This window comes from Sphaerodactylus townsendi, linkage group LG03, assembly GCF_021028975.2.
Source record: "Sphaerodactylus townsendi isolate TG3544 linkage group LG03, MPM_Stown_v2.3, whole genome shotgun sequence".
In the NCBI taxonomy this organism is placed as follows: domain Eukaryota; kingdom Metazoa; phylum Chordata; class Lepidosauria; order Squamata; family Sphaerodactylidae; genus Sphaerodactylus; species Sphaerodactylus townsendi.
In genome coordinates this window covers 16155309-16182335 of record NC_059427.1, presented here as the reverse complement: position 1 = coordinate 16182335, position 27027 = coordinate 16155309, and the positions used below count along the sequence as shown (strand labels likewise).

The following is a 27027-nucleotide window of genomic DNA, read 5'->3' as shown; positions in this document are numbered from 1 at the left end:
TACTCAGCCTCTACCAGCAGCACACCACAAGCTTAATACAGCTTGAGAGGGAACAGTTCCTGAACATCTGGAGAGCCGCAGGTTCCCTACCCCTGAGTTAGAGGGAACCCTTTCTAGGCAAAGTTATTCAGCGAGTGGTAGCAGTCCAACCCAAGGTCTTCCTGGATAACTCACTGACTCCTCCCTGCTGAGTCATATCTTTCCAGATAAATAATGCTGGTTTCTTGCTCCCTCCATATGTAGCAGATAAGAGAACTGATACTGCAGAGAGCAGAAAAAGACCATTGCTGGAGCAGGAGGCCAGAGAAAGGGTGAGTCTGCTGTCTCAAAGGACCCCTTTCATTGGATAATAGGAAAGAGAAGACGGGAGGGTTTTTTTGTCAGTGCAATCCAAATAGGAGTTACTCCAGGCTAAACCTATGGAAATAAACAAACTTAGACGAGAGTTTGAAGAGACTTAGAATCCTGTTAGGATTGCACTGTTAATCTCAGCAGTCTTTTCTCTAAACAAGTAGACCTGTTATCTCTGCTCGGCTGATGACTCTTTTACTCAGTGGCACAGTAAAATGTGCTGGAATTACCTCAGCACAGAGATGGGATCAATTTTTTAAACACTTCCCTATTTTGTAAACTTCCCACAAACATGAAACTAACACAGGAGAGGTCTGGTGGATTTCTCCTTGCCGTCGAGCAAGAAGTCTCCTGCATGGAAGAGAAGTCATTGCAGTGAGTTACACCGTGTAATCTTCTTTTGGTCTCCATGACAAAGACAGACTGTAAATAATTTAAATAAATAAAACCTCAATCAGCCACTTCAGTTCTGAAGGGGCATAGTTCATTCTAAGCTTCTCTGGTCTATAGCCTGTGAGTTAATATCCTGTGTCAGAAATCAGACATTGCTATGAATCTACAACTACAATCAGGGGCGTACCACCATGGAGACATGGGGTACCCCATGTCCCCAGGCACACCCCTTTTTGTCACATGGGGCACTGGGTGCTGGCCTAGTCCTTGCGCCTGATCAACCTGGCACTGCAGTGTCTACCTGAGCCTCCTACCTCAGCCATCCGCCACCAAGCAGGAGCCGGCATTCGGCGGTGGGTGGCTCAGGCAGGGGCCGTGGTGGTAGGCCAGCTCCTACACACCCTGGACAAAGTAGAAAAAGGAATTGTTGTATGAGTGGGGGATTGAGACAGAAGAGGAGTTCAGAGAGAGAGGGAAGAGAGGTCAGGAAGACATCACCATCAAGGAAGTGCTGGAGGAGATTTGGGCACTGCCATAAATGGGGCGCAGGGGAAGTGGTAGGGAGCCATGCGGGGGGGCCCGTGTGGAGCCACTCATAGGTTACACTCTTCTCTCCAATGAAAATAACTGTTGTATAGCAGAGTGAGCCTCAAGTAAAGGGAATAAAGTATTCATGGAACTTTGAGTCCCCCTTTCTCCAGACAGGTTACCTCAGCTGAGTGGGTTCCTTGGGAATCCAATTCCACAACTGATGGGATTCTTCCCAGGTTCAAGGCTGCTCTTCTACACAGAGCTCCTTCCACAGAACATGCATATGTACATTGGGATTTGTCAGATCCTTAACAAGATGTTTTTTTCCCCAGAAAATAATCTTCCTTCCCTAAACTGACGCAATCCCCTAACTAAAAGCTAAATAAAAACCTAATTAAACTAACACTCTTACCCAGAGCCAATAAAACCACTGTCTGAGGGAAGAAAATTTTCTTCCTCCTTTTGAAAGGTTGGCTTGCTGACCTTCTCCAGTGCAGTTCTACGGGGTCTGATCAGCTGGATCACTTGAATTTGAATGAGGCTGGAATAATGATAATAGCTTCTTCTGGGATGCTTCCCTTTCAGGTGCTGCAATGCCGAGTCTCCTGCTTTGGTCTTTGAGCTTCCTGGCCCTTTCCCTTGTGGAATCTGAGTCTTCTGCTGACAATGGTACTGTAGTAGTCACCACCAGTGGCCCTGTCCAGGGAAAGCATCTCCCAGCTGGCTCAAGATCAGTCACAGCCTACCTGGGCATCCCCTATGCAGAACCCCCTGTGGGGAAACTGCGTTTCCAAAAGCCTGTTCCTCATAAGCCGTGGAGCCACATTCTGGAAGCCACCAACTTTGGCAATTCATGCCCACAAACAATTATTTCAGACACTCCTGATGAGGAAATATTCAAGCCTAACACGCCTCTTTCAGAAGATTGCCTTTTCCTCAATGTCTGGGTTCCCCATCCACAGCCCTCCACCCCTGCTGCTATCCTTGTCTGGATCTATGGTGGGTGTTTCTTTGCTGGCACAGCTTCCCTGGTAATATATGATGGGGCATTCTTAGCTGCTACGGAGAATGTGATTGTGGTGTCCATGAATTACCGCCTGGGAGCTCTAGGCTTCCTTTCATTACCACCAGCCGCCCCAGGAAACATGGGCCTGTTTGACCAGCAGTTGGCCCTGGGATGGATGAGGGAGAATGCAGCTGCCTTTGGAGGAGACCCTTCTCGGATCACCATCTTTGGTGAGAGTGCTGGAGGAGCGTCTGTCCACTATCACCTCCTCTCACCAGGGAGTCAGCCTCTTTTTGACCGGGCTGTGCTGCAGAGTGGGACTGCCATTGCACCCTGGGCTTGGGTGAGTCCTGAGGAGGCCAAGAGGAGAGCTCTGGTCCTGGCCCAGGTGATGGGCTGTACAGAAGAGGAGAGCAGTGCCATAGTGAACTGCTTGCAGGAAAAGCCAATGGAAGATTTTCTAACATACATGTTCTCAGTCGTGGATCCCAAAACTGTTCTGAATTTTCCCTTCGTGCCAACCACAGATAGAGATTTTCTTCCTGATGACCCACAGAAACTAGTGGAATCCAGGCGCTTTCAGGCCAAACCTATCATGATTGGTACCACTTCTGATGAAGGGTCCCTCTTTCTCTTCCAGTCTGCTCCCTTATTATGTACATCCAGTGAATGCCTTTTGAACTGGGAGAAACTCTTGGAGGGTTTGAACATAAGTGTACGGAATGCAACCAATGATGTCATCCAAGCCATCGCTCAGAGGTACAGTGAAGCGGAGCCAGGGGGCCCAGCGCAATATCGTTCCGCCTTGTCCCAGGCCTGGGGTGATTATTTCTTTGTATGTCCAGCAAATGAAGTTGCCACAGAGACTGCAAAGACCGGAAGTCCCGTGTATGCTTATACTTTCACACATCGCAGTGTTGGCTCTCTCTCTCCTGAATGGATGGGGTCCTCCCATGGATCTGAACTCCCATACCTGTTTGGAACTCTGACATTACTACCGGGAGCCAATGAAACTCATACGGAAGCAGAATTAGCGCTAATCCCCCAAGTGATGCAATACTGGGCGGAGTTTGCCAGAAGCAGGTAAGAGAACATCTGCATATTCACTAGTAGATGTTCACCTTCCTTGGCCCAGAAGGTAGCACTTCGCTTACGATTCTTTGTCACAGAACATATTAGGAATTGGTATCATTTTTAAATGTATGATTTTAAATGCATGATTTTGCCTGTGAAGGAAAATGTCAACATTTTAACTAGAAATAGCATCGATTTATACACTGGTTCAGCGGATTTTTTCATTTGAGGCATTTATTATTATTACTTAGTACATTTTTATCTTTCCTTTTTCCAAGGAGATCGAGGCAGCATACACAATTCTCCTCTTGTGCATTTTAATCTCATAACAAACCTGTAAAGAAGAATACAATAACAGAGAGAGAAAGAGAGCATGTGCAAGGGAGCAAGATGGGTCCAAAGATCACCCAAACAAGTTTCATAACATAATGGGGATTGGAATCTGGATTTCCTGGATCCAGCAACTGATTTCCAGAAAATACGAGATCATCTGGAGGAAGTGGCTGTTTTAAATGGCATTATACCTCTGTGGCATTATACTCTGCTGTAGTCACTCCTTTCTCCAAACCGCATTCCTCCCAAGCTCTACCCCCAAAATTTCCAGGTATTTCCCAACCCTCATCTGGCAACCCCACTTTTATGTTATTCTTGTGGACTGTAGCCCTTTCTATTCTGCTGCTTGATATTAAACTTCCAAGGTAATTAGTGAAAGTTTAAGAACAATTTCATCATAATAACAATGAAATGACAGTGAAGCAGAAAATATTTTTTTAAAAAAATTACAATCCAGTTGCATCAAAAAGCAAGTTAGTAATTAAAGGTTAGGAGAAAATAAAGTCGGCTGGTACCTAGCATATATCTCCGGGAAGGACATTCCACAAATGGGTCTTGCCCACAGAAAGGCCTTTGCTGTGGTCACTGCCTGCCTAACTTCACAAGAAGGAAAAGCTGAGTTTGAATTTATATCACAGTTTTCTCAATCAGAAGGAATCTCAAAGCCACTAATAAACTCCTTCCTTTACTCTCCCTTACTCTCCCCACAACAGACACCTTGTGATTTAGGTGGAGCTAAGGTGACCAGATGGTCACCTTTGTGAACCGGGACGGGGGTAGGCGGCCGCACGCGCACAGCCACAGGAGCGCACTGCCTTCTGGGGCGCTGCTGTTTCCCACCCTGTGACAGGCCCGCACGTGCGGGAGGCTGCCGCACTGCCTTGCACCCCAGAAGGCAGTGCGGCAACCTCCCAAAAATCGGGACAATTGAAATAACCCACGGGACGCGGGACAAATTGTTTGAAGGCGGGACTGTCCTGCCAAAAGCGGGAGGTCTGGTCAGCCTAAGCTAAGAGCGTTCTTCTGAGAGAACTGTGCCTGGCCCAAGCTCATCCACTAGGCCTCATGTGTAGGACCAACAAACAAACACCAGTTCTCCAGATTAAAGGCTGAATTGTTCCGCCTTGTCCCAGGCCTGGGGTGATTATTAACCACTATATCACACTGGCTCGGGGTAACCCAAATCACTACACAAAGAAGAATCTTAAATGGCAACCATATCATGTTGAAGGGGATCAAAGCTTTACCAGATCTAATTGATATTAAATCTGAATGCAAATGCGAGCAGAATATGTTGTGGGGGCCTTACCAAGCTATGTATTTTATCTATCTGATTTCATTTTTAACAGTGTAATCCATTTTGAGTCTCAGTGAAACAGGTGAATTGTAAATGAAGTGAATGAATAAGACATCATACACTGTGTACCTAACACACAACTATTCCTTCTCTGACTTCTTGGATCATGATATTTTTGCCTCATGTGCAGCAATCCCACCCCTTCAGAAGTCGGTGAGACAAAATGGCCGCTCTACAACCCTGAAGAACAGAACTTCTTTCGCATCAGCACGGAGCCGCCTCAAGTCATGACGCCCTCACCCGCTCGGCACTGCAGTTTCTGGAAGGCGCTCTTATCAGAGGCATCAAGCCCAAGGAAGATGAGGCCTTTAAAGGGAGAGGCAGAACCCAATGCCATTGCCTGAGGTAGACATTCACCCAGAAACTGTGTTTGGTTGGGAATCGTGGTCACCCTGGAGACAACAGAACAATGCTCAGGGCATTGACACTTTTTGAGGTAGTAACTAAGCCTCTCCGTTATAACTTCTACAGTGAAATTGGGCAGCACCACAAGTTTGTCAGGGGAAGGGGTAGAACAAGTCCCTGTTCCCTGTGCGTTGTAAAACACTCCATCCCCACACAAGGCACCATTCTCCCAGTAAGGCTAGAAGTTTTATCTTGGTTCATGGTGTTACCATACCACCCTGGCATAGTGGGGGGGTGGGGAGGGGATGCTTATTCACAGGTACTATAAAGATCCTACCCCCCCCCAAAAAAAAGTTTGTCCAGCACCATTGACACCTTTCCACTTTTGTTGCTATACCTACATGTGCAACACCCCCCAGAACCAGACACTGGTCATTTGGCTCTGAACCGTGAATCTTCTTCACTTCAGTATCAGGTTGTATCACCTATATAACCCATACCCTATTTCTATTCCAAAACCTATTTTTCCAGCATATCTATATCTTAGGAGCTATGTTTGTGCATGTTTGCTGAACTGAATCAAATGCTTGTGAACCCCTGCTCCCTACAATAAAGATTGTCAAATTTGCATCACATTCCTCTCTGTGGATTTTCTTCTGAGAGTCAATCTCCATATACATTGGTATTAAAGATTCCCTTACCCAGCCTCTTGCAGTATCAATAAACAATCTGTTCTAAGCTAATTTCCCCACATTATTGAGAGACTGTGTCTCCACCCCGGGTAACAATGGCTCATGGGTTTCCACTGGTGGCGGTCTTTCCTAGCAGACTTAGATGATTTTTTTTTACTCATTACTTCTACCCCACCTTTCCCAATGGAAACCCAGGGTGACTTACATTGTTCTCCTCTCTTCCCTTTTACTCTCCCAACAAACTTGTGTTAGGCTGAGAGTTATGTGATGGGCGTTTCCCCACTTCAGAATTAAAGTGGAGGCAGACCGGGCTCGTAAGAACCAGGTGTTTTTGAGCACGAGTTAATGTTCCCCACTGCAGTTTGTCTATTAGGGGAACTCACCTTTCTGCTGCAGTTTTTTAGAAGCAGCACTCCCCATGTCCCTGCTGTCTGCAGAGATCGGCAGGGCGGGTCTCTGCTATGATTGGCTGGAGTCCCGTTTTGGAGGCTGAACCTTTATTTATTTATTTTTATTTCTCCTTCCTGGAATCAACGTTGAACCGTCCCCACATGCACACGTCATCACAAAGCTGCCCAATCCAAGTTCCCTGCTTTTGGTGCTGGCTTTTGATTGGCCAGCATGTTGCGGTGCAAAAATTTGCTGAACTTCCTGGTTGTTTGTTTATGGCTTCATGATAACGCTGGGGGCAGAAACTGTGGGGATTCATTGTGCTGTGTTTTGAGTGAACCTAAATAACAGTGGGACCGGTGCATCAGAATTCCGCTGCTTTCAGCCCAAACAGAAAAACCTTGTCCTTTAAAAAAATCAGCCCCAATTCCTTCGTAGACGGAATAGGAGAGAGGCAGAATCGGGGTGGCTGTGTTGTTGCCGCTGGTGTAGTGGGGAGTGCAGCCAGACCCCGGGTTATTTGCCACCAGTAATCCGCAACAAATGGTGAGCAGGGAAACAACCTAGCTCAAAGTCACCCAGCAAGCTTCCATGCCAGAGTGGGAATCTGAACCTGGAACCATAGGTCCAGCAATCTAACCAGAACACCACACTGGAGTTTCTGGTTTATCTTGCTTGATGCAGCGGGAAGCTCATTTTCCCAGCCTTTTTTCTTGCTGCAGACCTGTCTCCAAAAGATTCTCTTCTGTCTAGCCCAGAAAGCAGTAATGAAAATTACGGGCATATGGATGAAGAAACCATATCATATGAACTAAGAGGAAGAAGTCTAAAGATGCAGTGGAAAATGGAGGAAGTTTCAGTTTATACTTTCCTTCTTTCATAGCCATTTCTGTTGACTGATTTTAAAACATGTCAATTATCAGCATCATCACAACAACTTATTATGGATCACAATAAAGTCTGCATTTATGGGACTAAATTTCCTGATCCCTCCTTCTGGTTCAGTGGCTCTTTGTTTTATGCGTATCTTGCATTTGATTTGATGTGAAGATTGTGTAACTCCTGTTAATCCACCTTGGATTGTCTATTGAACAGGTTTGACTTGCGTGGGAAGTGCCGAGATTGAACCAGTCCATGTCGTGACATTTTAATTTGAGTGAACTAACTGGAGCTCGCCATGCTTTAACCCTGGATTTAAATCCCAGTTCAAGAGCCGAAACAAATCTATTTTTAAATCATATGTAAATTAGTACAGCTGGAATTGCTATCTCTAACTTGGGAAATTCCTGGAGATTTCAGTCTGAAGACAGGGGGGAGCTCTGCAGAGATGAGATTCCATCGATTCCACCCTTCAAAGTTGCCATACCCTTCAGGGACACATCTGTGTGCTCTAGAGATCAGCTGTATTTCCAGGAGAACTGCAGCGCCACCTTGAGGCCTGTGACCCTGAGCACAGCCTCACGCTTGTCATTATTTCTAATTATTCTCTCCATTTCTCATGGTTCCACAGGTGGTTTCTGGGGAATCAATTAAGACCCAGTTGAAACCAATGTAAGGTGAGTCTTGCCTATTAATAGAGTTAAAATCACATGGTCTGTGTTCCTCAGACACTGGCGGAGACATTTGCAAGAGTTCTGGAAGCTGGAACGAGAGAGGAAAATGTTCACATTTCTCAGAAAGGATCCAAGACTGATGCCTTCGCTCAGCCTAAAAACCAACATTATTTCTCCAAGGACCCTTAATCTCTAAGCTCACCCAGGAGCAGAGCAGCCAATGATCCTGCTGTCTGAAAGCGCTTTACTAACTTGGTGTAACTGCTTGCATTGCAGGGACAATTCACCTCTCATTTCTCTCTAGCACTCTGCTGCCCCAAATCATTCACTTCTCTCACTGGTCTGACCACTGGAGGGCCCTTCTCTAAACCACAACATTTGGTTTCTTCGTCATTCCTCAATCCCACAGAAACTCTGTCTTGACCTTCCCTCTATGCTGCTATGTCTCAATTCGGCAGTGTCATTGGCTACTGTGCTTCTGGGTTAGCTGGAGGCGTTAACAGCCCTTGGAGGAACCAAGTGCAGCTTGCGGCTGGAGTGGCTGGTCAGCGGTGTGTCCCACCTGTCTCCTGCTGTGTATGTCCTTATCCCTGGCTTTGCAGCTGAGCTGTACTTCATTATGGGACAAGGACACCAGAAGGGACAGCAAGAGCTTGGTTGCTGGCGTCAGAGGCAGAAGTGCCAAGGTCCCATCCCCTGTAATTTGAACAGCCTTGACAACATATCAGCTGGATTTTATACGACTCACAGATGGAGACTCACAATATTTCTACCAGCAGTAATAGCCTGTAACTATCATTAGCAATATCTGGTTTTGCCCCTTTTGTTTTTATTTTTGGCAGTCTCATCTAATATTAATTATATATATATAATATATATTTTTTATATATATATATATAAAAAGCAAACAGTGACTTTGTTAGTCACTCCCTAACGCTGAAATGGCTGGACGGATCGCCGCCAAATTTCCACGTGACGTTCCTCCCTGTTGCAGGCAGGTAATCGGACCTTCAAATCACCGAAAGTCCATACCTGAGCCAGGTAAAACTTTTTTTCCTGGCGCACCAGGCCATGAAGCTGTTTGTGTTTAACTGTCACCCTTAGAATGTTCGTGCAGCCTGTCCGTCTGTGGCCTGAGGGCTCAGAATGTTCGTGCAGATGGGCAGAGAGGAGCACTGAAAACAGTAAATAGGTAACACTGTTAGGTAATACGACTGGAAGTGAAACACATACACACTTTGCCGTGTGAGACATCAGGTGGGGTCCCCCCCCCCACACGCAAGTAACTTTCACTCTCTGTGCCTCACCCACTGCTACCACACAATACACATCCAGCTCATCCTCACACACCTCACTCTGCCCTCCCTCACATCCAACCACCACTTACCCACTTCCTCACCCATATTCACCACAGCTCTCTTACTAAAAGCGAGCTGGAGTTTGCCTTTTTCTTCTAAGAAAATCCATGAGGTGGGGGCGAACCAACACTACCAGCTCCACTTCTTTTGCACATGGCCCTTTAAGAACCCAGAGAGCTGGCCTCGATCTGAGCGCATCACCACCCTGCCTCTGCTGCCTGACTGGGATACCCTCCTTGCCCCAGTTCTGCCTTACCCAAGCCAGGACTGTGCGTGTCAACCAGCCTCGTGGACAGCGGGATTCGCACTCTGGACAGTTCCGTTGTAGAATGGGAAGGGTTACTTTATACTAAAAAAACAAGACACCACCGTATAACAATGTGAATTGAAAAGGGAAACAGGGATTCCATTTGACCACCCCAAAAGGCTATGCTGCAGATCATTGGACCTTCATGGACATCTGTGTGGGTTGCGGACTGTGATGAGAAGGACAATTGCCACAGCAACGCGTGGCCGGGCCCCGCTAGTAATTAATAAATATATATATACATGAATAGTTATTATTACATTGGTCTATTTCAGGCGTCTTCAAACTTTTTTTTTAGATTAAAATGGTAAAATTTATTATTAAAATTGATGTTACAAAAAGATAAAACTAGTTATTCTGTTATAATTTATACAGTGTATTTATATAAAAGATTTGTAACAAAATGTGCATGAAATGATAAAAATATGTATATAATATTTTTTCATGTCTTCGTGGCTCTCAAACATCTGAGGTTTATTCTATGCGGCTCTTAATGATAAGCAAGTTTGAACACCCCTGCTCCAGAACTTTGGACCTTCAAATTGGATATGGAATAATTATGTCACTTCAAGAGTACTGGGTAATTAGCAGAAACCTAGGCTCATTCCGCATACGCAGAATAATGCACTTTCAAACTGCTTTCAGTGCTCTTTGAAGCTGTGCGGAATAGCAAAATCCACTTGCAAACAGTTGTGAAAGTGGTTTGAAAACGCATTATTTTGCATGTGCGGAAGGGGCCATATTCTTTATTACACATTTTATGTAAAAAATCATGCAGGGAAAAAAGGCTTCGGGCACTTTAAAGACGAGCAGGCTAGAGCCCATGAAACCTTAGGCTTCAATAAAGCTGTTCTTAAGGAGCTTCCTTTGTCTTTGATTTCTAAAATCCTAGATCGTAGCACAGGAATGAACTTGCAACCAGGATTCCCCAAACCCAGAAACCTACAGCTTCCCACCTGTGATTGCTCCCAGCATATCACACCACACTGAATTCAGACTCTGCCTCTGACGACCCCACAGTGGTCACCATTTCAAGTGCTACCAAGGTCATCCAGTGGGTGATTGCCTCTGCTCCCCTGGTAGCTTCGCTGGGAATTTGTTTCTCAGAACAGCCTTTTCAGGAAATGATGTTCCCAAAACCCCATTCCCATCAGCAGTGAAGATGTTATTTTGAAGGCAACATCTTCCCTCTCCTACAACTCTGAACTTCAGATGATTCCTTTAGACTTCACCGATTCTACCAGCTTCCTTGTTTCATTTGGAAGAAATGTCTTGTCTTCAGTGTCCAGATGCCTCAGCTGTCAAACCCATCTTTGCTAGAATCCATGGAGGAAAGGTTTCTAAATGGTGGTCCAATATATAAGAGGGCATTCATAGCTGCTGGAAAGTATTTCATTTGTGGTCTGCAAAATTACTGCCTGGGAGACATGCCCCTCCCTCTTGACTGCTCCAGGGACCAACAATTGGAGCTGAAGGAGGAAGGGAGAGACTTTTTTCTTCTTCAAGGGCTAGGCTGGGTAACCTTGAGTACTGGGGCAGCACAAGCAGAGGGTAACTTTGAGTTGCTCTCAGATAACCTTGAGTACTAGGGGAATTGTTCTCTTCTGTTCTACTCTGCTAATACCTATGTACGTACGTACATACATAAATGCACAGCCCATCAAATCTCCTATGGCCAGTCAGAAATCTGTCATGGCACTGGTATATATATGCAAAGAGCAGCCAGCTGAAAAAGCAACCTTCTCCAGGCCATGGGGACTGGCTGGTGGGGTGAGGTGGGATGGGGAGGAGAGGAGAAGGGTCAGGAGGTAGGGGTGTGCCCCACATGGCACCCCCCATGGTGCCTCACTCCCTGCCCACTTACCTTAGTTCAGCCGGCTGCTTTTTGCTGCCAGCTAAAAAAGCAGCCTGCTCCGGGCTTCAGGGCCTGGCTGGTGGGGTGGGGTGGGGTGGGGTGGGATGAGGTGGGGCAAGGGAGAAGGGAGAACAGAGAAGGGGAGGGGTGGGGTGGGGCAATTTTCCATCCCCACATGACCCCAATGTACGTGCTGGGGTGTGGAGCCCTCCCCAGTCCCACTGTAGTTACGCCACTGCAGTATTGCAATGAAAGGTTTAGAAAATTGCATTGCTAAAGGGATCATAGTGTGGTCTATACTGGTATATTGCTAGCTGTCAATAGTCATTTATACACAGCAAAATTATACCTGTGTGCCACTGGGATTTTTTTTTAACCTGGGTCTATTTTATCCCAGGGTGTCCATTCACATGACTGCCCATTTTTTGAAAGCATCCAGTGAAGACCGGGAGGAAATACTCTGCCTTGTTTTGCATAAGCCCAGGACTTCTTTATATACTTGGGAAGCGTACCTGAGCATGCCCTGGGTCCCACGTTCTGATTGGCTGTTGTTTTTGAAAAAATAAACTGATCCTGCTACCAATTGGTGTTTGTATGGTCGCAGACTCTAGCAGGCTCACCCTGGGATTTTTTTAAAAGAATCACCAATGTGGCTTTTTTTAATACCCTGGGATGAGGGAAATATTGTGGGACAAATCTGCTTTCGGATCAGGAACTGTGCAGAATTCTTGGCTGCAGAGGGATAGTTTTCTTGCTCAAGCCAGAATATTTTGACCATGCAGAAACGACCAATATAAGTAAGCTCCCAACTTCTGTCCTCCATGTTGTATTGTATTGATTATTGGATGTCCAGTCCAGTTGATTGTACTTGACTTGTGCTATGTAATCCATCTTGAGTGTCAATGAGAAAGGTGGACTATAAATAATTATAAAAGGGATCAGAACAACAGTATAATGATGGTTGCATCTACAAAGTATAGTTTTATAACCATAGTACGTACCAGTGTTTACTGCAAATATCACCACCATCCCTTTTACGGCGTTCCAGAGTTTTCTTCCTTTGTAACCTTCTCTTTACTGCATGTGTTCGCTAGTTCTTAAGGCCTGGCTCCACTGCATTGTTTTTGTTAGAGATCTTGCTGTTAGACAGAAGTCCTTTCATTGTATTTTGCAATCCATTCTGAGGCTACGGCCATTTCCGCGATGGGTTATCGCTAGGGTCGGTCGGGCGTACATGACGTTTAATTAACCCCCCCCCAGACCATTCCGCGATCTAATGGTCCCGAAACTACCGGAACGGGCGCTGCGCTGCACTGTCACCCGATCGATTTACCTTCCCTGTGACTGTCCAAGGCCGCCGAAGGCCAGGGGACACCGTTCCTGGCCGCGCGACTGCTCCGGAGTCGCAGGGCAGGGGGGCGTGTCCCCAGGCCTCGGCAACACGCCAGACAGTCACGAGGAAGGTAGGTCGATTGGGAATGGGGGGAGGGATGGTGCCTTCCAGCTGCTGCGTTAGCCCAGGGCAGCGGTTAAAGCCGCCGTTTCCCAAAACGCTGTTCAGGGTTTAGGTTGGGAACAGTGGCTTCAAGCGACCACCGGGGAGTGATGCACGGTGGCCTGCGCAAAAGGAAAGGGCTCCCCAGTGAGAAAGATGGATAATAAATCATCATCATCATCATCTGATAGTTTCAGAGGGTAACCATGTTGGTCTGCAATGGAAAAGCTAGATTGAAGTCCAGTAGCTTCTTAGAGTCTGACAAGATTTTTGGTATATAAGCTTTTGAGAGTCAAAGTTCCCTGATAGCTTTCAACTGGCAATGGCCAGAATTGACCCAGGACCTTTCTGCATCCAAAACAGGTGTTCTGATATCAAAGTATGTTTGGCCTTCCTGCAAATTCTTCTCTTGTTTGGATAATAGTCTCTTATCTTATCCAGAGGTCTCTGGCTTTTGGCCATACTCAACCTGAACCTATCAGGGATTCTCCTGCCCCACCATGCCCCCTATGATCCAGTTACCCATGAACTTCTTGTCCATTTGTTTCTTCACATGAATATCACAGTGGATATTTATACAGGTTCTTCCCTGCTGTGTCTTTCCAGATAAATCATGCTGGTTTCTTGCTCCCTTCATTTGTAGCAGATAAGTGACGATATTGCAAAGAGCTGAAAAAGACCATTGATAGAGGAGGAGCCAAGAGAAAGGGTAAGTCTTCTGTCTCAAATTACTGCTGCACCAGATGACAGAAAAGAGAGGGAAGAGAGTCCTGCCAGGGAGACCAACAGTGCAATCCTAAAAGGAGTTACTCCAACCCAAGTCCATTGAAATGAAAGAGCTTAGAGTGCAGTAACTCCCATTAGGATTGCACAATTAATCTCAGCAATCTCTTCTGTAAATAAGTAGACATGTTCTCTGCTAGGTTGCTGACTCTTTTACTCAACGTCATTGATTCCTATAGCACCGATGGGCTGGGGTTTGGCCTATTCATGCAGTAAAGTGTGGTGGAATGACCTGTACCACTGAACAATCAGGGGGATTGTATCTACCAGTAGTTGATTGAGATGCATTCCTAGCTCAATATAATTGCTACAAGATACACGTAACCAGCCTGTTATATGTTATCACTGCCATTCTGGGAGATTCTTTCCTCGATCTATGCTTTATGGCTTCACATACTGACTAAATGACTAGGCTTTCTCCTGACACTTTGGTCTCATGGGAAACAGGATTGTTTCCGTTGTCCTGTGGGGGCAGGATGCCAGGTGGCATCCTGGCATCTATCTATCGGCAACATTGGGGCACCATAGTCCAAACTAACTCTTTTTACATTCCTTTGGAAAATGGGATGGGGGATTAACATTGGAATGAAGGGGATAGCAAAAGCCAAGTTCACCAGAGCTGGCTTTGACAAACTGGGTGCTTCGATGCCTAGCAATAAATGCTGCTGATCAACAATACAGAATCTGTTTGTTGCTTCAAGGTTTGAGATCTAACAACCACTTCAGCACAGAGATGGGATCAAATTTTTAAATTAGTCCCCATTTTCTAAAGCATCCTGCAACCAGACAACTGGCATAGTAGAGACCTGGTGGATTAGAACCTCTCTCCTTGTGTTTGAGCAAGAAGACAGACAGATAAATAATGTAATAGAAGAAGAAGAGGAGTTTGGATTTATCCCACCTTCCTCTCCCGTGAGGAATCTCAAAGCGGCTTACAATCTCTTTCCCTTCCTCCCCTCCCATAAATGTTTCAATCCCAGACATAGGTGGGGCTGAGAGTGTTCTCCGAGAACTGTGACTTGCCCAAAGTCACCCATCAACCACTTAGATTCTGAAGTGGTACAGTCCATTGTAAGCTCCTCTTAAAAGTCTACCTCTTCACTCTATGGAAAATACAGACCAGATGTAAGTCCCAGTTTAAAAGTGAAAGCTCTCTGCTATGGGGCTTTGTCAACAATGCTGGGGTTGTTTGATTTTGGAAAGAGCTTTGTGCTTCTGCACAACATTTTGGTTCTTCTACGCACCTCCTGGGCGCTCTGCATCTTTCTTGCTACAAGTGTGGTTTGCTTGCGGATTTAATAGTTAGCCATTGTATGAAGCAAAGTATTGGAGTAAATGAACCTCTGGTCTGGTCTAGAGCCTGCGCTGTAATATTCTGTGTGAGAAATCAGACATTCCAGTGAATCTACAGCTACAATAATAAGCTATTAATAGTTATTGGGATTTCTAATCAAGCCAAGTCGGGATAGTAGCAAAGAAAGGCAGAAAGTCTCAAATGAGATTTATCTAGGTGAGGGGGTCAAGAAACCCATGGGTTCCACATGCCTGGAGGCTGGCAACCAAAGTTATTCTGGTCTTCTTGTTCCTCAAACTCTTGAGGTGTCTGGCCCTCAAAAGCAACAGCAAGGTTGAAGAAGGGGAAATGTCCTTTATTGTGAGCTATGGGAAGGTCAAAGACTCTGATGAGGCAGCTGCCTACTGGACTGAAGAATGTCCAATCCCCCGCTCTGGCTTTCCCTTTGGATTACATAAACTCCACCCACCCACCAGAAAAAAGGGAGGCACATGATTTGATTAAAAGACTGATAGAACATGAGGTGTCTGCTCCCTAAAAGCATCTCATTTGGAAACTGCTAGACCAAGACTCTAGTTACTTAGAAGATGAGTAGAAATATCTTCTTCAAGGATTTTTGATTAGACAAAACAAAACATGCATGGAGATGAACAAGAAAGTATTCTTTAACAGGGAATGAAGTATTTAACAGGATAAATATGAGGATGGCTTTAATGTATAATGTAAATTTGGCTCTCAACTTCATCCTCATAGGTGAGAGTAACTGCTGTATAGCTGAGTCCCAAGGAAAGTAAATAAACCACGAAGGGAACTTTGATTGGGTGTTGTGTGGTTTCCGGGCTGTATGGTATTGTCTAGTAGCATTTTCTCCTCTGAAGATGCCAGTCACAGATGCAGGTGAAACGTCAGGAGAAAATGCTACTAGAATACGGCCATATAAGCCGGAAACCACACAACACACCAGCAATTCCGCCCATGAAAGCCTTCAGCAATGCATGGACCTTTGATTCTCTCTTTCTCCAGACAGGTTACCTCAGCTGAGTGGGTTCCATTTCCACAACTGATGAGATACTTCCCAGGTTCAAGGCTGTTCTTTCACACAGAATTCTTTCCACAGAACATGCATATGTACATTGGGAATGTCGAGCCCTTAACAAGATGTTTGTTTCTTTCACTAAACTATTCTTTCTTCACTAAACTGACACAACCCCCTAACCAAAAGCTAAATAAAAACCTAGTTAAACTAACACTCTTATCCAGAGCCAATAAACCCGCTGTTTGAAGTAAGGACATTTTCTTCCTCTTTTTGAAACTTTGTTGGGCTCACCTTGTCCACTGGAGTTTAATGGGGTCAGATTGGCTGGATCAACTGGATTTGCATTCACAAGTGTGGAGTTTGCATAGCATAAATATAATGGGAAGATGGGAATCAGAGGGAGTCAAAGGGTAATACCGTAAATATGTTTGTAAAAGCCAGGATTGCCAGAATTGGCTTTACGAAGCCTGAGTTCTCACTGCCAACTCAATAAAGACAACTGATCCTGTATCTAGAGTCCACTTATTGATTATTGGTCCGAGACCTAACAGGAAACATCCGTGACAAATCTCCACAGCAGGAATGAAAGTAAGAGGGCGAGGCTGGAGAAATAAAGTGTTTCCTGACTGCTGGCATTTGCTCACCATGAAGGAATCGTCCTCAACCCTGGTTGGGGGCGGGGGGGGGAGAGATAGTTAGTTTAGCGGTCTTTGAAAAACCTAGATGAGAGGAATACAAGAGGCCTATCTTCTTTGGGGGAAGAGAGCTATGCGAAGTTCTTACCTAAAATAACATCCTAAAGACATTGTATTTCTGCTGTGTGGAATCCACCAAGAATTAGTCCAGACCCCCAGGGGAGAGGCAGGACTTTAGAAGATGATTGCTTATTTGTCTTATAGTTTTATAGTTTCTTCTGGGATGCTTCCCTTTCAGGTGCTGGAATGCCTTGTCTTTTGCTTTGGTCTTTGAGCTTCCTGGCCCTTTCCCTTGTGGAATCTGAGTCTTCTGCTGACAATAGTACTGTAGTAGTCACCACCACTGGCCCTATCCAGGGAAAGCATCTCCCAGCTGGCTCAAGATCAGTCACAGCCTTTCTGGGCATCCCCTATGCAGAACCCCCTGTGGGGAAATGGCGTTTCCAAAAGCCTGTTCCCCATAAGCCATGGAGCCACATTCTGGAAGCCACCAACTTTGGCAATTCATGCCCACAAAAACTTATTTCGGGCACTCCTGATGCTGAAATGTTGAAGGCCAACACGCCCCTTTCAGAAGATTGATTGCCTTTTCCATTACCGTCTGGGTTCCCTATCTTCAACCCTCTCCACACCAGCTGCTATCCTGGTCTGGATCTATGGTGGGGGGTTCTTCAAGTACCAACCCCTCCTGCAGGTAATGTATAATGGGGCAATATTAGCTGCTACCGAGCATGTGATTGTGGTGTCCATGAGAATCTTCATCACTGGGAGCTCTAGGCTTCTTTCATTACCACCTCCAGCCTACTCTAGTGAATAAAATTGGAGTTGTGAGAAATCCATAAGTAATTAATATTATAATGTAGCAAACAGAAAAAGGGAACTTGCTTTAAAAACACGTTTGCAGAAGTATTTGTAATAAGCTTGCTGAAAACTACTAACTGTAACGGGAAAAGGCGCTTAACCACAAAGAAAGGAGAAGTAAAGACAGGAAGCCTTCTGGGACCAGGGGGACTTTACAGGAAAGTGTAAGATATTGTTTTGTTAAAATTGCTAAAATAACAGTATATGTAGAGAAAGCAGAAGTTACTTACGAGAAATAACTGCCGAAAACAAGCTTGGGGCTTTCCAGGGTGGGGGCTATGTGCTTAAAGATTTGTAACTGCACCATGACCTTAAATATGAGCTGAGTTGCATCTCAGACCTCAGATTGACTGCTTTCGGTCCTGTTGACTTCTTCTGCAGAAGTGACCACAAACGCTTACTCAAGCTGTTATCTGATCGTATAGAGTATTATTGAAAGGGAATATTTGAATTATTCTCATAACAATTGGCTCAACAGGACCCTCTAAAGAGGAGAGGGTTCCCCATCGTGCCCGCTTTGGCATCAGGAGGCTTTGGCCCTCTTGACCCAACAGAAAAAAAGGATCGGATTGAAAGGGAATCGAAGCGGTAGTAATCTAACCATCGCTTCGCTCGCTCACTCCTTTCGTAGCCTTTCCGCTTCACGCCAAAACCCTGAAAAGATCAATAACAGCATTTAGCAAGCCGGCTTCTATCAAAATCAGACGTCCACGGATCTGGTGAGTTACTTTCTTCCAATATGGGGAATAAGTTGAGCCGTAAAAGTAGGAAAGGAAAAGGTAACGAGACTAGTCTAAAAGCCTCCCAAGGATGGGAGTAAGCCTATATTGATTCCAGACACCAGCCCCTTGGGTCAGATCCTTCAACAATGGGATAAGTTAGGCGGCACAGAGGTTCTCCAGAAGGAGATGATGGTGAAATTATGTACAGGCATTTGGCCCACTTATCAACTGGAATCAGGAAGAAGATGGCCTATTTTTGGAACTTGTGACAAAGGGATTTGTAAAGAAGTGTATCAATATATAGTGGATCTGATGGACTTAGAACCATTGATTGGTCCAGATGTCGGGATGGCATATATTGATACATGGAGATATGGATTTGTTTTGCAGGACAGTAAAGAGGATCGGTAAACTATACCCCAGCATAGAAGTAGCTAGGGAGGTGGAGAACAAAGTATGGAATAAGGAAACAAAGAAATGGGATCCCCTTGATTGGCTTCCCTTATAAAATAATTCGCTCAAGCCCCCCACCCATTGCGCTGTTCAATTACCTGTCCAAGCGGCTGCTCAAGCCGGACCTTCAGGGGGACAGGCAGTAACCGTCCAGACTGTTCAGAAAACCCAGGAGGCAACGGCCCCTCCGGTTAGTCAGGAATGGGAAAGAAAGGAGGACCAGAGGTTTGAAATGAGGAAATTGTCAAAAGAATTACAGGATTTAAAAGCACGAGCTAAGAAGTATGATGTCTAACTGATAGTTCAGATCTTAAGAGGAAAACCCGGGTTATTCTAAGACAGGTACCACAAGGAAACGGCCAAATAGGATATGTTGAGGCCCCTTTAACATCTGCAGAGATAAGAGAAATGAAAGGGCACCTTCCCAAATTTAATGAGGACCCCGAAGGGTTTATTAAAGCCCTTGAGGATTCCTAGACCTTCTTGTTTTACTCCTACAGAACTGTTGCATATTTTGCAACAACTTACTAATATTGAAGTGTCAAATCAAGCAGTAGAAACAGCCAGAAAAACTTGGATGGGTGAAGATAATAGGAGTACAGATCAGCAGTCTAAGGATGAGATTCCACTAGTTACCCCAGATGATTGGGACTTACAGGATCCGGTAGACCGAACCCGGTGTGTAGAATTTAGAAAGAGGGTCTTTCAGGGTTTAGTTAAAACTATTCCTCATTCTGTCAACATTGCCAAAGCCTTTGGGGCTCCCCAGAGAAAGGAGGAAACCCCCTGGGATTATATGATTCGACTAAAAGATAGTATGCGGAAATTTGCAGGGCTTGACCCAGAGGCTGATGCCAATGCAGCTATTTTAAAATTAAGATTTATTGGAGGAGCACAGGAAGATATTAGAAAGAAATTACAAAAAATTGATGGTCTAATGGAAAATCCCTTCAAGAGCTTGTTAACGAAGCCCAAAAGGTTGTGGTCCGCAGAGACGACATCCAAGAAAGAAAAAATTAATCTCATGGTACAAACAGTACAAGAGGTGATGAAGAACACCACCTGCTGCAGGTTGACCTGGTTGAGTAACCAGAGCTGGTTGGACCCGACTGACCAATACCGGTTGGACCCGCTGAATAAGAGGCCGAGTCAGTCAGGATCGGAGCACCCGGCCCTGGGGCCAAATAGAAATAATAGGCTAACCAAGCAGACAGCCATTTCGGTCTGGCGGACAGAGCCAGGCCTTCCATGACGACCGGCAAAATTGGGAAACAGCAGGAAGGGGGAGACGAGCCCTCAAGAGGCTTGGACCCAGCCGGCCGGTCCCTCCGGCCGTCCCATGATGTCTGCCTAGCCTGTGGTCGTTTTCGACACTGGCTTACTCCAGATTGTCCCCGATTACAGGGAGGTAGGAACCAACGGGATACCCTTCCGGCCAGGCAATGCAGCTGGAGGAGGACCCACTGAAGGGTCGGGGTTTCTATTTCGACCTGCCTCGCGAGGAACCCTTGTTAACTTTAGAGGTAGGACAGAACAGACACCCCATAACCTTCCTTATAGACACGGGTGCCACAAGATCCACATTATATGAGAAAGTCCCCCACATGAGAAACTGGGGCAAAAGCAGGGTAATTGAGTACAGGAGTCCTCGAAGTCCCTATCTTGGCACTCCTCCTTGTGCTGCAAATGACGGGTCAGCCTTTGCATGCATGATTTTGGATGTCAGCTCTAGCCGAGTAAATTTTAATGGGCCGAGATTTGCAGGCAAACTGGGAATGACCATTAAGCTAAAAGATGACAAATGCATAGCCCGTTTGGGGATGTTGACAGAAGTAGATAAAGAAAAAAATTAACCCTCAAGTGTGGGCAGCTCCCGGCAACCCAGGACGGTTAGATGTCACTCCGGTAACTATTACAGTCAAGCATGAGCGCCCAGTATGTGTCAAGCAATATCCAGTCCCTAAAGACTCTCAGCTAGGATTAGCACCAGTTATAAAAAGTCTGTACGATGACGGTTTAATCAGTGAATCCACTTCGCCTTTATTCCACCCCCCCATAATTTCCAGTTCGAAAGCCAGATTGATCCCAAATCGCGATGGTGTACAAGATTTAAGGGAGATTACTAGTTGTAGTCCAAAGAACTCCAATCGCTCAAGACTTCACAGACTTCTCAACAATGTCCCCGGGTCACACGATTTACACAGTAATAGATTTAACTTCAGCATTTTTTCAGGTATTCTTGACCCTTCAGCCAGACTATTGTTTGCATTTCAGTGGGTCGCGATCCGTATACCGGGTTGGTCACCGCTTAGAATGGAATGCACCTGCCTCAGGGTTATTGTGAATCACCCACTATTTTTGGGGAGATAATGGCTCAAGTCCTATGCGAATGGGACCCCACTCCAGGCACTGCTTTAACTCAGTATGTAGATGATCTCCTGCTGAGTGGGAAAGAGGCTAAATGTTTAAAGACTTCCTCTATTCGACTGCTCAATTTTCTGGCTGGAAAAGGTCTCAGAGTTTCAGGAGAAAAGCTCCAGCTTTGTCAAACCCAGGTGAAATATTGATTGGCCATCTCCTAAAAGGGGAAAGAAACTAATAGATCCCTAAAGATAGCAGGAATACAAGATTTTACCTCTCCCACAACAAAGCGTAATTAAGAGGCTTCCTGGGACTGTAAACTACTGCAGAACCTGGTTTCCTAATTCGCCATTGCTTACACCACACCCTGACAGTTAAATTGAGGAACTGAACAACCCGACAGGCTAGAATGGGAGAGAGAAGAGATTAAAGCGTTTGAGGCTCTTAAAAAAGCACTGATAAACGCACCAGCCTTAGGTTTGCCCGACAGACGTAAACCTTTGCACCTGTTCTGCATAGTAAGGGAAGGCCACATGATTTCAGCGGTTGTTCAGAAAAAGGGGGGGATAGATCAACCAGTGGCATATTTTTCCAAACTCCTGGATCCAGTTGTTAGGGTTGGTCATTGTCCCTCGCTTCCGTTCCGGCAGTGGCTTTAGCAGTTGAATGACAAGAAAATTTGTAGTGAATGCAGCAATGATAGTATTAATACCCTCATCACTTTAGAACTGTATTATCACATGCTGCTCGAATTAAATGGATGACTGATTCTAGGCTTTACAGATTGAAGCACAGCTATTGAACAGTCTGACTTTAATTTTGGTTACTGAAAACATGGGACCAGTGGTGCAGGGACTCCTCCCCCAATGAACCAACAGTTTGTCAATTCCATCATGAGTGTATAGACATTTACAATAAAGTTACAAACAAAGCCCAGAGAGGATTTGGAGGAAACCCCTCTTCAGGGTGCAGCAAATTGGTTCATTGATGGTTCGTCCAGGGTAATAAATGGACTTCGTAAGAGTGGGTTTGCAATAATGGAAGAAGGGGGGCAGCAAATAGAGTCAGGAGCACTCCCTCCTTCTTTTTCCGCACAAATTTCAGAACATAGCAAGGCAGCTTGAAGACCCAAAGTTCTTTGGTAGAGGCCCTGAACTACATGCAACTGGTCCTTTATGTACTTCTTACTGGGAGATTTGAATCTTCAGAACCGCTGAACACAGGTGGGGTAAAAATACTAGTAGTAGCAAGACGAACCGGACGTATATTGCTAGTTTACCTGCATCTGTGATAGCTAATAACAACAGAGTTCTGGAAAGCCGCTTAGTGAGAGCGCAGGTATCGGAAGCCATCTCACCAGGTTTCAATTGGGTCTGTACCCATTACCAGTCCCTTTAGTCAAGATTTTGGCACCACTTCAATATTGTGGGTGTCACATTATCGTAGGCCACCGGCCCTCTAGAAAGGGAAGGAGAGGAGGGAAGGAAAGACGCAAACCCTTCTAACCAACATACTCCAGTGCCAACATGCAGAGAATGATAATGTGGGTCGGATATTCTTGCTCAGTTGCTTGCAGAGACACCAATCCCAGGCCGGGTGGCATCGCAACCAGTTCCACCTCTCTTATCTCGAACACCAGTAGGGCCCTGAATGTCTGAATGCTGGTTGTGTAGCCACGGTCCAGTTACTGATCAGGAGGGTGGCCTCTACTACTCCTCCTCAGCCCTCACACATTGGACGCTTGAACGATACATTCTGTGCAGGGAGCCACCAATCCTGAAGTGATTGAAAAAATCTCGCATATAGGAATAAGTGACCCAACCCTCGCATTGTTTTTTTAACACTCTACTCATGGAGTTGGCCGAAGTCTCTGCCTGCGGTGGCATAGGAATGAGGAGGTCGGAACACTGGCCTCCAAATGGATAGATATTACAGAAAAGACGAGGAGAAACCGGAAAAGAAAGTAAAATTTAGAGTAAGGTCTCAATATAAAACCCCCATACAGCCCCAACCGGGAGACGTTAGGATCCAGACCCAAGATGGGAATTTCATACATCTTGTGAGAATTACTCCCAAACCCACTAAGCAACCGTTACCACCCACTGCAGCACCAGACCCAGTAGAAGACCTGGGAAGCTACCCCTCTTGTGAAAGGACCCTACTCATGTCCCAGGCAGGATTGATTTGCATGAATAACCTTGGCTTGGTCATGCAACCTTCCTTTAATTAGAAATTCAGCAGAACTTCGAACCATATCCAGGAGCTCTCATATGACAATGTAGTGACTCCTTTTAATATGGTACATCTTCAGATAATATATGATATTAATTTATACATATATTCACCCCTCCTGGAATTTATTGGCTTTGTGGTAATTTAGCACTGAAAATACTTCCACCAAGGTGGAAGGGAATTTGTACTCTGGGGACCATTGCACCAGGGGGGATGATTTATTACCCAAAAGATCAACCCAAAGAAGCTTGGGGAAGAAGGATGCAATGGAGAACAAAAAGGGAAATAGACCCCACGCTTGGATATGACCCCCTGAACACTTACCTCACAGAAGGAGAACGGTTTGTAGCTATTGCATGGCCAACGTTAGGAGTAGCATGGAATGTCAAACAATTAAGAATACTGTCTGCACAATTAGAGGCTCTGGCCAATGACACAGCAGATAGCGCGGGCAGCTAGAAATAGGAATTGAATCCTTAGCTAAAGTATCCTTTCAGCATGAAATTGCCCTAGACTTTCTTTTAAGTGCACAGGGGGGCTTATGTTTCTGGTTAAACACAACCTGTTGTCACTATATCAACGAATCAGGTCAAATTGAAACGAATATAAAGAAACTACACAATATAGCTAAAGCAGTACATGCTACCTTTGAGGAAAACACGAAGACAGGATGGTGGGATTGGCTCACCAGTTGGCTTCCAGACTGGGGGTGGATAAAAGATTTCATAATTGGAGCAATAGGTTTGGTGACCATAGGAATTGTAATTTGCTGTTGTATTCAATGTTTGCCCCTGATCGGCCATTGTATACCTGCTCGATCCCAGGTCTCCACTGATTTAGCCATGATTGTTAGGATGGAAAAACCCCCAGAAGAAGCAGGATTCCGGTAGCTTGCTGTCAGATACCTCCACCAAAAGAGGCCACTAGTAACGACCATGAAGATTCATATGAAAATATGAAAGGTGATTTCTCACAAAAGTCATTTTAAAGAGAAAAACTGGGGATTGTTATGAATAAAATTGGAGTTGTGAGAAATCCATAAGTAATTAATATTATAATGTAGCAAACAGAAAAAAGGAACTTGCTTTAAAAACACGTTTGCAGAAGTATTTGTAATAAGCTTGCTGAAAACTACTAACTGTAACGGGAAAAGGCGCTTAACCACAAAGAAAGGAGAAGTAAAGACAGGAAGCCTTCTGGGACCAGGGGGACTTTACAGGAAAGTGTAAGATATTGTTTTGTTAAAATTGCTAAAATAACAGTATATGTAGAGAAAGCAGAAGCTACTTTTACGAGAAATAACTGCCGGAAAACAAGCTTGGGCTTTCCAGGTGGGGCTATGTGCGCAAAGATTTGTAATACCATGACCTTTAAATATGAGCTGAGTTGCATCTCAGACCTCAGATTGATCTCAAGCTGGTCCTGTTGATCTCCTTCTGCAGAAGTGACCAATAAACGCTACCTGCTGTTATCTGATCGTATGTGAGTATTATTGAAAGGGAATATTTGAATTATTCTCATAACACCAGGAAACATGGGCCTGTTAGACCAGCAGTTGGCCCTGAGATGGATGAAGGAGAATGCCGCTGCCTTTGGAGGAGACCCTACTCGGATCACCATCTTGGGTGGAAGTGCTGGAGGAGCCGCCTCGTCCACCTCATCACCTCCTCTCACCTGGGGAGTCAGCCTCTTTTTGACCGGGCTGTGCTGCAGAGTGGGACGGCCATTGCACCCAGGATTTGGGTGAGTCCTGAGGAGGCCAAGAGGAGAGCACTGGTCCTGGCCCAGCAGATGGGCTGTTCAGAAGAGGAGGGCAATGCCATAGTGAGCTGCTTGCAGGAAAAGCCAATGGAAGAATTTCAACCATACAATTCCTCAGTTGTAGATCCCAAGATTGTTTTGAATCTTTCCTTCTTACCAACCACAGATGGAGATTTTATTCCTGATGACCCACAGAAACTAGTAAAGTCCGGTCACTTTCAGGCCAAACCTATTATGATTGGCACCACTTCCGATGAAGGGTCCCTCTTTGTCCTTCATACTGCTCCTTCATTATGTACATCCAGCGAGTGCCTTTTGACCCGGGAGAAACTCTTGGACGGTTTGAACATAAATGTATGGAATGCAACGGATGATGCCATTCAAGCCATTGCTCAGAGGTACAGCGAAGCAGAACCAGAGGGCCCAGCACGGTATCGCTCCGCCTTATCCCAAGCCTTGGGTGATTATTACTTGGTATGTCCAGCAAGCGAAGTTGCCACAGAGACTGCAGAAAGACCGGGAAGTCCTCCGCGGTATTAGCTTACTCTTTCACCCACCACAGTACTGGCTTTTTTCTGGCCTGAATGGGTGGGGTCCTTCCATGGATCTGAAATTCTATACCTTTTTGGAACTCTAACATTAATACCGGGAACCAATCAAACTCGTACGGAGGCAGAGTTAGCGCTAATCCCCCAAGTGATGCGGGTATCAGGCAGAGTTTGCTGTGAAGCGGTAATAAGAGAACTTCTGCTCATTTACTTGTAGATGTTGACCTTCCCTAGCCCCAGAAGGTAAAGCACTTCTCTCAGCGTCAGGGGTATGCAAAGGGAAATTCACCCCAGAGCACGACACGCTCGCACTCACTGCCGCGAGTGCCACCCCACACCTCGAACGCCTTTCACCACACCACAATCCGCACCCCGCCATGGCATGCTACGGAACATTATGGCGCTCTCCCCTCACCCCATTGGCACTACCGCCGCTGCCTCAGGTTTCTTTTGTCACAGAATGTATTAGGAATTGGTATCAGTTTTAAATGCCTGCTGGTTTCTGTTGCCTGTGAAAGAAAATGCCTACCTTTTAATTAGAAATAACATCAACCATGTATAGACTGGTTCAACGTATTTGTTTATTTGAGGCATTTATTTTTTTACTTAATATATTTTTATGCTTCCCTTCCTTCAAGGGATTCAAGGCAGTATACACAGCTCTCCCCTTATGCATATTAATCTCAGAACAACCATGAAAAGGTTAGGTATCACAGAGAGAGAGAGAGAGAGAGAGAGAGAGAACTGGAGAGAGATGATCACCCAAACAGAGTTTCAAGTCAAGAATGGGATTTAACCCTGGATTTCCCAGATCCCAGTCTGGTTCCAGTATTACAACATACACACTTTTATATAGGGTTGCCAACCTCTAGGTGTGGGGATCTCCAGCTAATGCAATTGATCTCTGGTTTCCCTAGAGAAAAAAAGCTGTTTTGGATGGCCGATTCTGTGGCACTAGACATGCTGTGGTCCCTCCCATCTCCAAACCCCACCCTCCCCAGGCTCCGCCCCCAAAATCTCCAGATATTTCCCAACTCAGAGCTGGCAACTTTACTTCTATGTTATTCTTGTGGACCATAACCATTTCTAGTCTGCTATTCACTGTTAGAATTCCAAGGTAAAGCTTAAAAACTCCAAGTGAAAAGCTGAGCCCTCCGGGGGAGGGCGGTCTATGAACCTAATAATAATAATAATAATAATAATAATAATAATAATAATAATAATAATAATAATAATAATAA

At 45.3% G+C, this 27027-nt stretch overlaps 1 protein-coding gene and 1 pseudogene across 1 annotated transcript; both read left to right on the top strand.

Annotated features, from left to right (window-relative positions):
* The first annotated feature begins 252 nt into the window (after positions 1-252).
* On the top strand, positions 253-5615 carry LOC125428966 (cholinesterase-like). Its single transcript, XM_048489660.1, has 3 exons — positions 253-311; positions 1861-3364; positions 5176-5615. The coding sequence occupies exons 2-3, from the start codon at positions 1869-1871 to the stop codon at positions 5387-5389; spliced, it is 1710 nt and encodes a 569-aa protein (XP_048345617.1). The 5' UTR covers positions 253-311; positions 1861-1868; the 3' UTR covers positions 5390-5615.
* An 11479-nt stretch (positions 5616-17094) lies between these two features.
* On the top strand, positions 17095-26003 carry LOC125427703 (annotated as a pseudogene).
* The last annotated feature ends 1024 nt before the right edge of the window (positions 26004-27027 follow it).